This window comes from Lissotriton vulgaris, chromosome 6 (genome assembly GCF_964263255.1).
Source record: "Lissotriton vulgaris chromosome 6, aLisVul1.2, whole genome shotgun sequence".
Taxonomy (NCBI): Eukaryota; Metazoa; Chordata; class Amphibia; order Caudata; family Salamandridae; genus Lissotriton; species Lissotriton vulgaris.
In genome coordinates, this window is record NC_141694.1 from 1,865,580,572 (window position 1) to 1,865,597,173 (window position 16,602).

Genomic DNA, 16,602 nt, shown 5'->3' on the forward strand with positions numbered 1-16,602 from the left:
GAATGCGTTGTAAAGGTAGTTTCAAAGAATTCGTTGTAATGGCATGCATTGTAATGGAATGTGTTGTAATGGATGTTGCGGTGTAAAAAATGCGTTGTAAAGGTATGCGTTGTAAAAGTATGTGTTGTAACGACATACATCCGTTTCCATTAACTATTATGTATGTTCGCTGTGTATCTTTCCACAAATGAGTAAGTGTAAATGACAGTCTATGATGTATTAGGATTGCTACACCACTCGAACCCCTCGAAACCTGCGTGAAAGACATGTATATACCCAAACCGGGACAGAAAGTGTGTTTTAGTACCCATAAGATGTGTTTCTTGTAGTAATAGTATATCTGCTTTAATCCACCGTGCTTGGTTGAGTATTGCGCCTTGCTTTACCTTGTCTAGCATGCAACTAACGTTCCATCTGACGATATGTATTTGGTCCAAGGAGGATTCATTTAGCTATGTTGGTTGCAGAATGTAGTGATCGATAGTCATGTATCAGTGCATACCGTCCTGGAATAATAGAATCAGTGCATCGGGTTGGACAACATACACAATCCCCTTTGAACTTACCCCCCAACCCACCCCTAATAACTCATAACGATTGTCTCCTTTCTTGTATATTGGGATAATTTCTGCCCCCACCATATGTTGGGGATCCCTACACCTCTTGCTATTGCATTTGAAATTCTATTTAGGATATTGCCCAAGATGATTGGTTCTGAGCCGTTAGGCCTCAGGCAGGGAGGAGCAGCATTATTGTGCAATCCCAGGTTTACTGACTTCAATAAATCTAGGATTATGTAAAAGCAATGGATGCATGAGTGGGAACGCCCACACTCCACACATGGAACGAATCCCTGCCTCAAGGTAACGCAAAGCAGTGCAATGCACTTCTTTGCGGTACTTTGGATTTACTAAATCACACAGAGCCTGACAAGATGGCTTTGTGTGGCTTAGTAAATACCATTTAAGTACTTGCATTGCCTTGAGATGAGTTGCATTAGTAAACATGACCCCAGTCCTTAGTATGGATTCATACAGAAAGAATAACACACAGGTCTGTAATGTGATCAAAGAATTCCAATATGACCCTGCATAATAAATATGTCCTACTTGTGACATCGAAGCATCATACAACACCTTCCTCTACCCTTGTTGTCGTGGAACTAGCAAGACTGGTCTCCAAATGTTTCTTTCACATCTGAGTCTTTTTGAGCAATTCATTGAGAATTCTTTGAATGTGTACTGCTCTGCCTTTGAATAATTTGATTACCAAGTAGGAGGCTCCTCTAGGTGTGCAACATTTGATCCAAGCCTAGCTTTATGTAGAATAACTAGAGGCGTTTGCATTCTAAGATATAAGAACCTCTATTGCTGTCATATACAACTCTTGAACTCTTACACCTGTATCTGGAGTGGCCTTCCCAAAAAGTTAACTTTTCTTTTTGAGTCAAGACATGAAATGACCACCTTACATTTATGTGGACATCCAAAACAAAAGAATTGACTTTTTTGGATCATGTTACATGAGCAGTGTATCGAGTTTGATTAGTACTGTACCCACGAAGGGGAACTCCATACTTACTTGTGACTCTTAAACTTGTTTTTACTACTTTGTCGACCTACCTGCACTCTGTTGACATCTGCTAAACAGCGCTCCACGCTGCAACGACTCCCTTCCTTCTGGCCGCCATTCACGAGGGCGAGGCGCGCCTCGAGACACGCCCCCTCGGTTGGCCACACCCCCTCCAACTTCTTGACCCTTCTCCATAAATCATGTGTCTTGGCAGGAAGCGCAGCGGACGAGCGCAGCGGGCGCGACGATTGCGCGCAAGCCCGTCTGCGCCCGTCCGCGACTGGCCGGGACTAGGGGCTCGTCACTCTGCCCCGCTTATCACCTATACCCCGGACCAACTTCGTTGCTGCCAGGGCCCCTGGCCCATCTCGGCCTCTATCTGCTCTCGCATTTCCTCCCTTGGTCTCACTCCTGCCACTCCCCTTCTCTGTTCTCTCTCTACAGCTGACACTCCTCCCACGTCTTGTAGCACCGTTCCTTCATCAACTCCCAGAGCCTTTACAGCCTTCTATCTCAACACCCGGTCCGCTGTTGCCCATGCGCATGAACTCTCAGTCTTATTGGATCTTCATGCTCCCGACCTTCTTTTTTTAACCGAGACATGGTTCTGCGATGACTCCCTCCCCGCCCTACTATCCACCCTACCGACCACCTACTATGCCCTCAGGGCGGACCGCCCTTCAGGCAGGGCCGGGGGTGGCGTGGCGGTCATCGCACGCACCAATCTCCCCTTCCAAACTTTATCTCTACCTGACATTGCAACCACTGAATTCCTGGTGATCCGCACAGTCTCCACCTCTCCCCCCCTGACCTGCTTCCTCACCTACCGTCCCCCTCAGTCCCCCTTACAGTTTCTCCCCGACTTCTTGGAGGTCTTGGCCACCATCACAGTCAACAACTCCTCCATTCTGCTCCTTGGTGATTTCAATTTCTGGCCCTCCGACTCCGCTGAATGCCCATCCTCCAAGGAATTTTCTGAAACCCTTCACTCCCTCAACTTCATTTCCCATGTCCACTCCCCCACCCACATCAAAGGTCATAAACTTGATCAGATCTGGTCCCTGAACTGCCCTGTGGAATCACTCTCTATTACCCCTTGCTCCTGGTCTGATCACCACCTAATCTCATTCCTTCTTCCCATCCACCCTCCAGCTAAGCCCCCCCGGCCTAAAAACACCTGGGTCCGATCATGGGGTCGTGTCAACCTGGAGAATCTTTCTTCCCTCCTTACCTCCTCCCTTCCCTCCCTACAGGGTCTTCCCACCCTTTCCCAGGTCGACGCCATAGATCAGTGGCTCTCCCACGGTCGCGACTCTGTTGCCCCGCTCAAGCGCATTACCTCCAAACGCGACAAGGACGCCAATCGGTGGTTCACCGAAGAGCTTAAGGCCACCAAATTAACCGTACGCCGCGCGGAGCGGGCATGGAGGAGAAATTACTGCCCCACTCTGAAACTGGAATACACTAACATCCTTATCCAGTATAAAAAAGACATCTTGGAGGCAAAAACATCTTATTTCTCCTCCAAAATCCTAGCCGCGGAAAACCAGTCCAAGGAGATATTCACCATCGTCCACAACCTGGCATTCTCGGACAGAACTACTCTTAAGCCGGCCCCGTCCGAAGAACTATGTTCCTCTCTCAACAATTATTTCATTCACAAAATCACTACCATCAAGGCTAACATCCCGCCACCTTCCCCCTCTTTTGTCGACCCCCAATGCCACCCCCCCCCCAAGGGCGTGCTCACCTCCCTTCCCCCTATCACTCGGGAAAGCCTGGTTACCTTGGTACCCCTGGTCAAATCCGGCTCTCCACTAGACCCCTGCCCCGCTCACATTCTCCGCCATATCTTTGTTTCCTGGCCTGACCCTCCCCTTCACCTTCTTAACAGCTCTCTTGCCCAAGGCCTCGTTCCTAAACCCTTGAAATCTGCGGTAATTGTACCCATCCTAAAAAAACCCGGGGCAGATCCTTCTGTCCCTGCCAATTTCCGTCCTATCTCCCTCCTACCATTCCTGGCCAAGGTGCTCGAGCGCCACGTCACCTGCGCTCTGAGCTCCTTTGTGGAGAATTATGGTGCTCTTGCCCCCCGTCAAGCCGGTTTCCGCCCCGCACACTCTACGGAGTCCGTTGTCCTGTCGGTCTTGGACACCCTCAGGGAGGGCATGGACACTAATCAGCACCAGGCCCTTGTGCTCCTCGATCTCTCAGCCGCCTTCGATACGGTGGATCACACCATCCTACTCTCCCGTGTCGGAGCGGCGGGGATCGGGGGGACTGCCCTGGTCTGGTTGTCCTCCTTCCTGAGCGACCGCACCCAGGCTGTTCGCCTGGGCGACTTCACGGCGGACGTCCGGAAAGTTCAGTGCGGGGTTCCCCAAGGTTCTTCTCTCTCTCCCCTCTTGTTCAATCTGTATATTGCTCCTCTAATCTTCTCTCTTCAACAGATGGAGGTCGGCGTATTTAATTATGCGGACGACCTCCAGCTTGTCTTTAATCTATCTTCTCCTTCCTCTGTTCTAAACTTTCAATCTGTTATGCTTCACATCAGGGACTGGATGAACCACAATCACCTTAAACTCAACCCCGATAAGACCGAGCTGGTGTTGACGGATGGTTCATCCAGCCCCTGGTCCCCTCTCTTCTGGCCCCCTTCTCTTGGCCCCTCTCCTACTCCCGCTTCCTCAGTTAAAACACTTGGCATAAAACTTAACTCTCAACTCACCCTTCACTCCCAGGTTAGCTCTGTGGTATCTTCTTCTTTTCTTTCACTGCGTACTATACGCAGGGTGTCTCGCTTCTTCACTTTCTCTGCTCTAAAGCTCATCATCTTGGCCATGGTGGTATCCCGCCTGGACTATGGCAACGACCTGTATGCCGGCATCCCCGCCTACAGTTTTGCGTCGCCTACAACAGATTCAAAACCAGGGGGCCCGCCTGGCCTTCAAACTCCCCAAATTCCACCACTCTACCCCACTTCTGAAATCACTACACTGGCTCCCTGTGCGAGCCAGAATTCAATTCAAGCTTGCTTCCATTACTTTCCGGGCCCGACACGGACTGGCACCTGCGTTCATCTCTTCTGAGATCGTTCCCTATGTTCCCACCAGGGAACTTCGTTCGTCCTCCCAGTCCCTCCTCACCATCCCACGCTACCGGAGAAAGAAGTGGGGAGGCTCCAGATTTGCCACCCTCGCCCCTACCCTCTGGAACTCCCTCCCCTTTGAACTCCGCACCATCACCCTCTACCCACAATTCCGTAAACAACTCAAGACTTATCTATTCACGAAATCTTTCGAATAATAACCTTCCTGTTCCCCCAGCTCTTTAACTTAGGATCCTGTTAGTAATAGCGCCAAGAAACCGCAGGTATACGTGCGCTTTAGAAGTAATTTTAAATTCAAATTCAAATTCAAATTCAAATTCCCTAGTGGGGCTAATTCATCAGTTCTTCCTGGAATTGCAGTAGCCCTCACCATTACAGTGAATATGCATATGTCCTTCAACAAACACTGAACAAAGGTAAACCCCCAAAGACCAGTAGTAAGGATTTTAAATAAATCCTTAATAGTTATCAGGAAAGTTTACTCAAAGCTGCCAAGAAGTTCTCTGGCTACATGCACTAACTAATCTAGATTGTCTTCTGTGGCAGGCACTTACAGAACCTTTTTCTGGTACTGCCTAGTTCCCTTGTTGGGGAGTGGGGTGGGTGTTGTAGGGTGTTCACACTAACTCCCTATGGCTGGAAAGTGCTAAGCAGATGACACCCACTGAGCAGGCTATTGCCTATGAGCAGTTGGAATCCTTGCAAGCTGTTTGATGCTAATACAAAGTTCAGCAGGAATCTCATGCAGTGAATGAGGTTGCTACCTGGCACAGCGTTTTTGCATTCCCGATTGAAGAAGCCGACGCAGCACTTCCGGGGTCCTGGGCAATCGGTGTCTGCGTTACATTCATGAAGATATGGCGGTAGAGTGTCATATTCTCTAGACTGATAGGGACACTCCCCTTGCTTCACTGCAAGAAAGAAATTCACTGGTGTAAGTCCCACAAACCATCAGATAACTTCGAAGAGAACTATAAAAAATTACTCAAAAGCACTGAAAATATTCCTAATCTTTACATAAAGTGTAGCACTACAGGCGTAGAGACCAGGATACCTTTGCCAGAGATACACCATTTTTCAAATAACATAACATAATATAACATAAGTGGTAAATGATAAAAATTGATTCTGGAATGGAGTTGTAGAACTGAACGACTTGTATTCTTTGGATATGACCACAACTGGACCGCATTTTGCTGGATAGTTTCTGTGAATGAATAGTGTGCTAATTAGCAGGCCTGCAATTTGCACTTAATTTCATTTTTTTCACTTGATGATGGGAAATAATGTTGTTTAAATCATCTAATTCAATATGTACTTAATCTATTTTACGTCAAATTATGACCACATCCCTAAATGAAGTTACAATAAGATGATAATAAACCATAAATGTAACCTTATATGTTAAGCATAAGTCACCTTAAAAGTGTGTTTTTGTGAAGCTGTGTTTAAAGTTATAGTGATAGTTAAATCAGTAAATGCAAACTTGGTATAGGTGCTATCCATGAAATTGCATGAAAGTAAAGGTCAGATGGATTAGGAGTATGAGAGAAGTAATAGTCAGACCTATTGACTCCTCAAGTAAACCAAAAATGACAAATGTAGTTTTCCTTTAACGCCATTTTAGTTTGTAAAAGTTCAGGAGTGTTTTACCAGTGATTACGGTTTTAAACCAAAGCCGAAAAGCGTAACTTTGTACAAGCAAAACAGGGCCCTCTTTGCTGTGTGATTTCCTCCAACAAGTACCCTCTAGCACCTCAGTTTCAGTCTTGTTGATGTGAAGATGTTACTGCCCTTTGCTGAATAAGGAGTACTATCATAGAAGATGTTGCAGTAGAGGAAGTGTTGAGGTTTCCAAGTTTGGGTGGGCAAACAGTCATAGTGACTTGAATGGAAAACGACGATCGTTAGACCGAACAGCCTTGGGCTGTATAACATTTGGATTACCTTATTACATTATTTAAGGTAATTCCTAATTGTGAAGCGATAGACTTTTCAATGTGGGTGTCACTGGACTCACACTTTAAATCACAATTTATGGTGAAGTTGATTTTTGAATGCCAGTTTAGTAAATGCCACTTTTAGAAAGTTGCTAAGCAAGTGTACAGAGACAGGTGCACTCCTTCCCTTTCAAAAATAATTAAATTTTGCTTTAAATGCCGAGTGCTGCATGCAAAACAGCGCTGTGACTGTCCAAACACAACTTATCAATGATACTGCCAAAAGGGCAAGGGGTTGGAGAACAGATTTCGTGGGATTTAGCATTTTATTTAACTTTGATCATTGGACTTTGAGCACATGCATTCGCGTGGGGGGATTAGGAAGGGGGTTATGTGAGAATTTGGGAAGATCAATTGTGGTTGACATTACAATTTATATGTATTAGGCGCATCATGTTTTTTATGTATTTCATGTATTTATGTTAATATAAATACTTATGAGGTGGGTTAATGAGGCAGATCACGGTTACACGTCAGTATGGTCCTTGCTGATATTACGAGTTACAGGCATAAAGCGAGTTGTTTATGCACCTTTTTCTGATTTATTGCAGTACCCCTGACAAAGAACTAAAAGTTCAAAATGCATTTGGTTATCATTTTGTTGGCTCGAAGGATGTTTGACAGCACATGTCTATGTTTAAGCTTGGATTGGCAGCATATGGCATCTGAAAATGCGGAATAAAGCATTCTATTTCAACCCACCTGTCTCTGGAGTGATCGAATAAATATGGAGTACATGGATTATTTGATAGTTAAAAACTTGGGGATTACTATGGATTACTTTGTTTAAGAGTGAAAAAAATGTGCTTTACTTTAAGAGGAAAAGTTCCTCACTTTAGCAGTGCAGCAGCTGGGGCGCCATGTGTCGCCCTTTTGGCAGTTTTACTGTTAGAAAGTTGGCATTTACTTGCTTTAGCCATTTGGTGCATGTTGCCCGTCTCGGTTCAGTCTGGGTGGGAGGACAGCTGGGATTTATGTATTCCCTTGCAGCAGCAACACACAAAGGACACTTTAGTGGGGCTGCTGGATCTTCCAGGGGGATTGAGAGGGAGGAACTGGGCATAGCCTTAGACTTACAACTGAATGAGCTGTTCCATGCAGACATACGAATGGCTGCATATCCCCTGTAGTGAGGCAGGACCCAGAGCAGGAAGGGTAGACCTCTGTCCACTTCAAACCTTCTTTGAAGTCTCCCCCACATCGAAGGCACAACTGGGTATATGTACTGTGCCCATGATACTACAACTTCAGCACACTTCTGGACCTGTGACCGCTCTGCCGGGAAGAAGAGGATCAGCGCTGCTGTTTAAGGATTGCCAATCTCCTGGAAATTCTGTTTGCTGAACTCTTGCATTGCTGTGTTGCCCTGCTGCCTGTTGCTTTTTCTTTGCCTGGGTGAGATGGATTGGACCTAAATCACTTCAACCTAGAGTGACTCCATGGGCTTGCTGGCTTTCCTCTTGTTACCTAAGTCTCAGGGATACAAAAGACTTAGAACCCTCCTTTAAGAATCCTTGGGTCATCAGCTTGTGAGTCTGTCCTATCAAGTGGTGCCAACCCAGTCCTGTGCCCTTGGAAGTGGACCTAGTGCTTTCTCCAGTGGAACCAAACTTCTATTGCATGAGCAGAATCAAGGCATCACTGCTGTTGTGGGAACTGGATCGGCACATCGTACTTGGAAACACTGCATCGCACTCGGAACTGCCTCTTCGGAAGCAACACATTGCCACCACTGTTTGGAGAAGATCAATGCATCGTCTGTACAGCGTGGAGAAACCCGGCTCATCGCATTCTGAACTGCCGCACTTCGAAACTGCTACTTCGCTCACAGAACCATCCCCTCAGCACTGTTGGGTGGAGAAATCCCCTAACATCAACTCAACTGTGTGGGGATCGCTGACGTATCACTTACCTGCACTCCACATCTCATGCTTGTGACCAGGATTAAGGTTCTTTGCTAAGCGGGCCCTGCATGGGTCCTGTATCCGGCCCACGCTCCATCGCGGTCGGTCTGAACTCTTAACTTTGTTACAGTCCGGCGTGACCAATTACCTCTTTAGATGCCATTTGCATTTAAGCTCTCTTTTTGCTTTTATTCTTTAAAAAATCATATCTCAACTAGAACACATTGGATGTTTTTCAGTTTGGGCTTGTTTTATTTATTAAATTACGTTCTGTTTGTCTAAACTGGTGTGGATGCTTTTTGTGATGTGTTTTCAAGGTTTTACAGTTTAAGTGTTGCAAAAATACTTTACATATTGCCTCTTGGGTTAAGCCTGATGGCTCTGTACCAAGCTGCCAAAGGGTGAGTACAGGATAATTTAGGTTGTGTAGTGACACCCTGACTAGGTTTCTGGTTCCCGCTTAGGCAGGGGGTTTACCTCTGCCAACCAGAACCCCAATTTCTAACAACAATGTTTAAGAAAAATTCGAAACAATATGCTTCATAGTAAGAAGCCAAAGGTAGAGTTGTGCACTCTGTCTTGCATGAGGTTTGTTGTCACTGACTACACAACATTTGCAGGTAAAGTGCTGTGACATTGGATCCTACCTACTTGTGTAGGATGTGGCACAGTCACTGAATGTTCCACCCAGTAGGCGAGCCTGCAAATCGAGGTCCATTTTTTACTAAGCCAAGTTCCAGAAAGTGCTGTGGTTGCGTCAATGGGAGACCCTCAGGCTCCTAACAGTTCTGTCAAAGTAGGATGCCACAATATGATTTTCTTTACTAAATTGGAGCCTGCATAATAGATGGTGATATAGGTTAATCTATTTGTTTTCTGCTACAGCTGACATTTTAGGAGGGTATATCAATTGTTATTGCCTGCTCTCTTGCAGGCTTTTCTTGTCATCTTTTTGGTGTATAGGTGGGATGTGATTTTTTTTTATAAGTGCATCAGCTTGATCATCAAAGCATTGATATCTGTACAGTTCTTACACATTGGTAGGTATTGACCAAATGGGGGATTTTCCTTGAATGATCTTGGATGACAACTATTGAATCGGAGAAGCCTTCTTTTTATCAATTGGTTTCAAAAACACTTTTGTTGTGAAGTCACCATCCTTGATTGCTATGTCACGTCCAGGAAGGAAACTCTAGTCTTATTTATAGTGTGGGTGAATCATAGGTAAAGACCACCTCTAATAATGTATTGGACATGTTCCAAAGCAGTGTAGTTGTCATAGCACCACATGATCAAAATCTCATATATGTGCCTCAGTATACTCTGGTTCTTGTAAGAGTTTGTGTCAGTGCATATGAAGATGCATTCAGACTGATGGACATAGAAACAGGCCTACTAAACAACAAATTGTTGAAACACATCCCACCCTATGCTACTGAGAATGGATCTACAACCTCAAGTGTATGTTCCTAGGGCATACTTGTGTAAAATGCCTCTATGTTCATTCGAATATGCAGTTCACTGTTCTCATAAATTGTAATACCTTTGAGGAGGCATATTTCAAAAGGAAATTCTAAGTCTGGGGTGGCATCATCCCTGAGAATCTCATAGCTATTGGCATCAAATATGAGGTATTTGCATTCCTGGTCATGCAGAGCAAAGGCTGTTACTACAATCGCTCCTCCCTTAAGTGTTGGTTTATTCCAAGGGTCTGGTTGTTCTCGAGAGCCCTGATGGCCAGGTGTGACGAACTATGAAAAAAACTCTTGTTTTTAGTTTAATTGGCTCAACGGCTTGAATGACTGCCAGGTCACAATTCAATAATTCCACTTGTATAGTCCCTGTAGTAGGTTGGAATTTAGGCCTGTGCTTTAGACCTGTATTGTGTTTGGCTCCTGCTGTGTGATTGTTATATGGGAAAAAAACTTCCTTAATGAAAAAACTTTACAAAAAACCTGCATATATTCAACAAGGTTTTTACTGTCTTGAGGAAAAGGTGATGGTGTGACCATATATTATACGGGATAAACTACCACCGGTGGTAGCCACTTTGTAGTCATTATTAGAGTGACCAGAGATAAGGAATTTTGCGATTTTTGTCCCTTAATAACTTTGCACCAATTTGACGAATGTTCCTAAAACTGGGGAGACCGGATGTCCCTGTTTTATTTTTGGAGTCTTGAAAGTCTTGCAGGGTTTGTGAATAGGGTGGAAAGAAAAAAGGGGGGTTCCAAAACAGGCTTTAAGTCCAATGCATTTTCCCATAGACTTGTTTTTTGCATAGCGTGAAAATTGTCTTTTTGATGAAATTGGAAGGTAGTACTGAACAACTTCCTATTTATTAAAAAAAGAAATGATGAATGTATACATATTTTGCAAAGCAGATGACCATTTTGGTAAAATGTTAATAGGCAGGGTAAATATAACATACAAAATACTTACCTATAGCCAAAGGCGTAAGGCAGAACACAGGAAAAGTTTTCCTAAAACAACATACCTGGCTTCAAGTTTTGTAAAGGCAATCATTTGGCAATCACCTAATTATTTGACATCACTATGTACTGTGGTAGTACAGCAAAATACACCAATATTACACAAACGTACCGCGCAAACTGACCTCACAACCTATAAATAAATTATACGTTAATATACAGATACACTACTTACCTGCACTACCCAATATAGGCATCTGCACACCATAGTATCTAATCCAGCCATTTTTTCACCAAATCTGTATGTCAGATTTTCACAATATACACATTCCAATAAATTAAGCAAAATGCATTGAGTTCAACCACCTTTTGGGACCCCACAACATTTACATATTTAAGTGTATATTTTGGCGAAAAAAACATTTCCATCTTTGCACTTTGACAGCATCTAGTTCCACCAATTGCAATGCCAGGATGCAATCAACCAGTGAGAAATGAAATTAAACCGTGTCTGTTTACGTTCAAGGGAGAAACAAGTAGGTTTCGGTTGCACCTTCACTAGATCTAGAATTAGTTGGTGGAAGTGGCATTAAAGGGGCCATCCCATAATTTATGACACATGAAACCTCTCAAACAAAGTAAACATCAACAAAGAAAGGAACATTCTGAAAGGTCTATTGTGGGTAGTTAACCCCTTCCATGCTGATGACGAACCCCAGCCGTCATGCACTACGGTGCTCGTGTGCTGATGACGGCTGGGGTTCGTCATGGCCCGCCCCTGTTCGTTTGTTTACCGCACAGCGGCGGAAACGGGCCAGCAGGGAAGGGGCTAATAGCATGGCAGGATTATGTAAGAGACATGTTTTTCTCTACACTGGATGGGGCCGCGTTAAATTCTCACATAAGAATGCAGTAAACGTGCAAGTTCCCCCCACATACCTCCAGGATGGGCTGAGGGGCCCCCCTTGCAGATGGCTGTGAGGGCCAGCAGAAGCAAGCAGCCAATGGATGTCCACATGGTGCAGTCAGGACAGTCTGAATCACCAGCACTCCTGCCTCAGCTTTAATCGAAATGGTGTGGGTGGTAGACTAACATTAACAAACATGCCTTGAACCTCTGCCAAGACTATTTCATAATATTCAGTTTCACGACAGGAATCATTCTGAACCGCGGGTCATGGTTACTGGGGTGAAATATTCTGGGAAAGTGTCCTTCATTCTGTGTATTGTTTTTGTTTCTTGCCCTCTGTACACGACTGTCTCTCCGTTGCTCTCTGCTCGTCTGCTTGAGTGTCTGGTAGTAACAGATGTAGGTGTGGGGTTAGCCAAGGCCTTTTGATTTTACTCAAATAAGATATACAACATACTTTCTCTGCAACCACACTTCGTCCATTGGTTTCTTGTGTTGTTCATATTTCTTCCACCCTCTCCAGTATACAGAGTGGGGGCATTCACTGTGTGAGGGGCAGCTTTCTTCTCTTTCACAAGGAGCACTTTAAACACAAAGCAGTTCCCTTCACTGCCACGCATGGCGGTGACAGGGTGCATTTTTTTTAGCTTAAATCTATTTTTGCTTTCAGAATTTTTAAAAATATTTTCATGAAGGACTGGTAGCCATGACAAACCAAAACAAACATTGACAAAGCCGCCACCATGCTGGCAGCCAATGCTCGTGTGTGAATGGAAGAGCCTGTTTTGCTCACATCCAACTATCCGGTTCTGCAGAATGACTGCACAGGAGACACCTTTTGCAGTGATCCTGACAGAAGCAATTGAGAAGCACAAACAGAAGCTTTGGATTATCAGGTGTTAGATGTCCTTGGACTGGGCAGAGTTCACTCTGGGTCTGCCACTGTCCTTGCACTCAGGTGAATGGCTGAACAACCCAATCATTCACAAAGGCAGATACCAAAGCTCTTGCCCAGAGGTTATGGTAAGCAGTGAGGCCATACCATGTGCTCACTATCATTCTTTTCAACTAAACCGCATGTTCAAATTTCATCAACTGCTAACCTCCCAAACCAACAAGAGCTTTTGAGAGTGATGGATCTTGTTGCTCTGCCTCGTATAGTCACTCTAAAGATGATGAGCATCCTCTCATACATCAGCACCTCTCATACATCAGCATGAGGCTGCCTGTTTGCAAGAGGGTTGTACTACTGCTCCTCTAGGCTACCCTAAAACTATGTACAAACCTGGCTCAGTGGCACAAACTTTGATACCTCCAAATCCCTACTTTTACTGAACGCCAAGTCACTTACAAAAGGGCCATGTACCTGCTCTCCAATATATTCTCCCAGACTCCACACTGGCACCCTTTTAGGGCATCTGACACATTGCAGCACTTATCATTTAGGGACTAAGGAAATATTATTGCATCACCCTTTATCTTGCAGACAAGCTGACCATCTCTGGTAGTTCTTTACACACGACAGCTGACTTAGACCGACTCAGCCGGCATCAGACTGCAGAATAAGAAGTATAAAAAAGAAAAAAAAGACGGCATGCCTTTTCCATCTATGAACCCAGGATCTGGTAAAATATCCCCATATCTATCTGCGCCCACGCCCCTAAAATGTAGGAAACAGTTGAAGACTTACCTCTTAAAAGAACACTACAAAACAATCCATTAACCATCCACAATCCAGCTTCCCCTCCTACGACCCATTGATTTTATGCTTGTCCTTGACAATTTAGTAAAATCACATATACAGGCATATATATGTGTTCTTATGTAATGCATTTATACGGTCCCAGATTCTCTATACTCCCCACCTATGAAGTGCCGATGTACACAATGTACAAGAATAGAGATGTGTTTTACTGTGTGTCTGTCATTGCTGAAAGATTACATTCCTAAACAGAAATCTGTTGAGTTTAATGCACAGGTGTGGTAGTGGCAACAAAACTTTAACTTTACTTTTAGGGACATGTAACCCCGTAAGGTCCAAGGTTTCAACCAATGTTATTCCTGTCCTAATAAGATGTTGAGCTTGGATCCCCATGACATTTAACTTTGCTTTCCAGAACTTAAGCATCACTGCATTTATTTAATTGTGGTTGCGATGATATCTGTCTAAACTCTATCTTATATATCTATTTGTGACTCAAGAGTGTGACGACAGGACAGCCTCATCCCAAACAGACCATGAAGCACCTAGCTAAATAGTTCTAGGTATTTAATTTTGTCTGCTTTCTTTATTTTAATCACTGCACTGTTATATGATATGCACAAGACTAACCTTATATATGTCACCAAGGGCTGGAGTTGGTCTACTCACCCTAATCAATCATCTGTTGCTAATACATTTGTGTCATACAGTGCTACATATTTTAAATGTTTTGGTAAAAGCAACCATCTCTCTACTTGAACGCTGCGCTAAGTTAAGCCAGCTGTAAATATTTGTTCACCTATTTCATGAACCAGAATTTTTTCTGCTTTTTTTATTTATATCATAGGTTATCACGAATTATGATACCATTTGAGAGGTAGGTCCTCTGTTTATATCTAAGCCCCCCACCACTTACTAATTGCAGTGTAGGGGGCATAGACACATCCCTGACGAATGCCTTTAACCCATGGCTGATTCGTGCAGAAACATGTGGGTATAATTATTTGTACAGTGACGCATACAGTTCATTACACCTAAGTATGCCTCCTGTATTTACCCCTTGGTAATCTTTTAATCAACCAGTGATAACACCAAATTAAAGGATACTTTAGTGGATTATCCCATGGTTTTTAAAAGTTATAAACTTGACCTAAATCATTGAACTAAGCGAAGAAATATCTAAGAACTCCCTCAGAAAAGCCCAATTCCGAGGTCGAGTTGGCCCTCGTAGTAACATATTACCAGGGTGGGAGGAGGTGGCAAATGAGGAAGCATGTAACATTCCATGAGTGAGCCATCCTCATCCGATTCTTGGAATTGCCTTGAATTTAGGTAACAAACAACTAGCAGCCCACAGAGAACTTATCGGGTCTCTGGTAGTAACCTGCTGATTTGCTGATTAAGCAATTAAACATTTCTCTGAGGGTATCAAGCCAATTTGTTTGTTTAATGTTCAAGCTCGTCCAGTCCTCTCTGACTCTCTCTGGTAGACCTTCTTATCCTAGGGAAACTTCTGGTCCACCAAACAAGCTTTCAACAACGGTGCTGCTTCAACATCAGTCCCACAACCACTTTGGCACCGAGGTCACCTCCTATTGCTCTGCTAAAAGTTGACATGACACTAGCACAAGTGTTGCCACTTTGGTTGACAATGCCAACACCAGCAGACTCTTTCTGTTTTAAATACTGTCTAGTCTGAAAAAATTATTAGAGCAGGTCAAATACTCCTTTTAGGTGACACCTTGCGCAAACCATATAACCCTTTCCCAATTGTTAACCAGGGTAAATTCCTAATTTGGCTCTGATTCCTGTGCAATTGAGATGCTTACACGTGTGCCGCAAACGGATGATAATTATAGCAAGGCCAATAACCTACTTCCTTGATTTTTATTTTTATATATTTTTAATTGTCCTTCTTACCGACAACTTGGATACTCTCTGCTCTGTTTGAGTTTATACTTATTTTATTTAGCCAATTTTGATTTTGAGGTCATAGTAAGCACATTATGCAATAGAATCAAGTAAGGACGAGTAGCAAATGGTTCTTGACTGCTCCTTTTCTAGCAATTTGTGTGCTAGGCGCCGGGAAACCTTAATGTCAGTAGTTTCTGAAGTCTGACTTCCGGGGACCAAGAGGCAGAGACATCACAAGTTGTGCACACCCTGCACACGAGCAGGCATACCCCATCTGACATTACTGACATTAAGGTACTAATAGACCTTACCACAGTCACGATAATATACCTTGACTAAAAGAAACCTGAATATTAAGGTCATTATCACATTTTTTCACTAATTTTGGTCCTGATGAAAGCCTAATTGACCCCTCTGTGCATTCAAAGGCGGAAACATGTCGACCTTTTTAATGGACTAATATCAGTGGGGAAGACCCCTAACTCCCCTTCCAATGCACACTTAAGATTTTAAACAGCCTGAACCCAGACCCAATAAACTTCTCTTTTTCTGGATAGTCATGGTTTTTTAAACTTTTTTCACTCACCTATAACTCACTGCTATTTTGATCACTGATCACTACTGGTTCTACCAGTGGTTTACCTCCGGGTGGAGGAAGCATAACCACTAACCCAATGATGATACTGCCACATACCTATAAAGGTGGAGAACCAAGATATACCGCCACCCGGGCCTTGGCACGTGATTGAGGGTTTTTTATCGGTACCGTGAAACGAAAGAACAAAAAACCCTGGTTACCCAGGACAAGTGATCCGTTCCCCCTCTGATTTTTTGAACTATGCATTAAGGAAGCTGAATGGATCACGACCACTTCCTTCTCCCCCCTCTGATTCAACAACATATTTATAATGTCTACATGCATTATAGCTTGCCGCCCATCCATTGGGTGCATCCCGCAAGATCAAGCATATAAACTTAATCAGAATCCAACTTACACAATCACATAGCCCCAGAGCCACCTGCTTCCCCCCCACACATGAGACGTAGGAACACCAGTCC

At 44.0% G+C, this 16,602-nt stretch overlaps 1 protein-coding gene across 5 annotated transcripts in view; it reads right to left on the minus strand.

Moving 5' to 3' along the window:
- LOC147709688 (uncharacterized) overlaps window positions 1-12,107 on the minus strand; it is a 180,222-nt gene extending 168,115 nt beyond the window's left edge. For 4 of the 5 annotated variants that reach the window (XM_086928203.1, XM_086928202.1, XM_086928200.1 and 1 more), the window contains exons 1-2: window positions 11,957-12,107; window positions 5,446-5,592 (exon numbers count right to left, since the gene is read on the minus strand). In XM_086928203.1, the coding sequence (XP_086784329.1) occupies window positions 5,446-5,592; window positions 11,957-12,035 (226 nt within the window). In that variant the 5' untranslated portion in view covers window positions 12,036-12,107. The remainder of the gene's footprint in view (window positions 1-5,445; window positions 5,593-11,956) is intronic. The other variant, XM_086928201.1, reaches the window with a different exon arrangement.
- Between the last annotated feature and the right edge of the window lie 4,495 nt (window positions 12,108-16,602).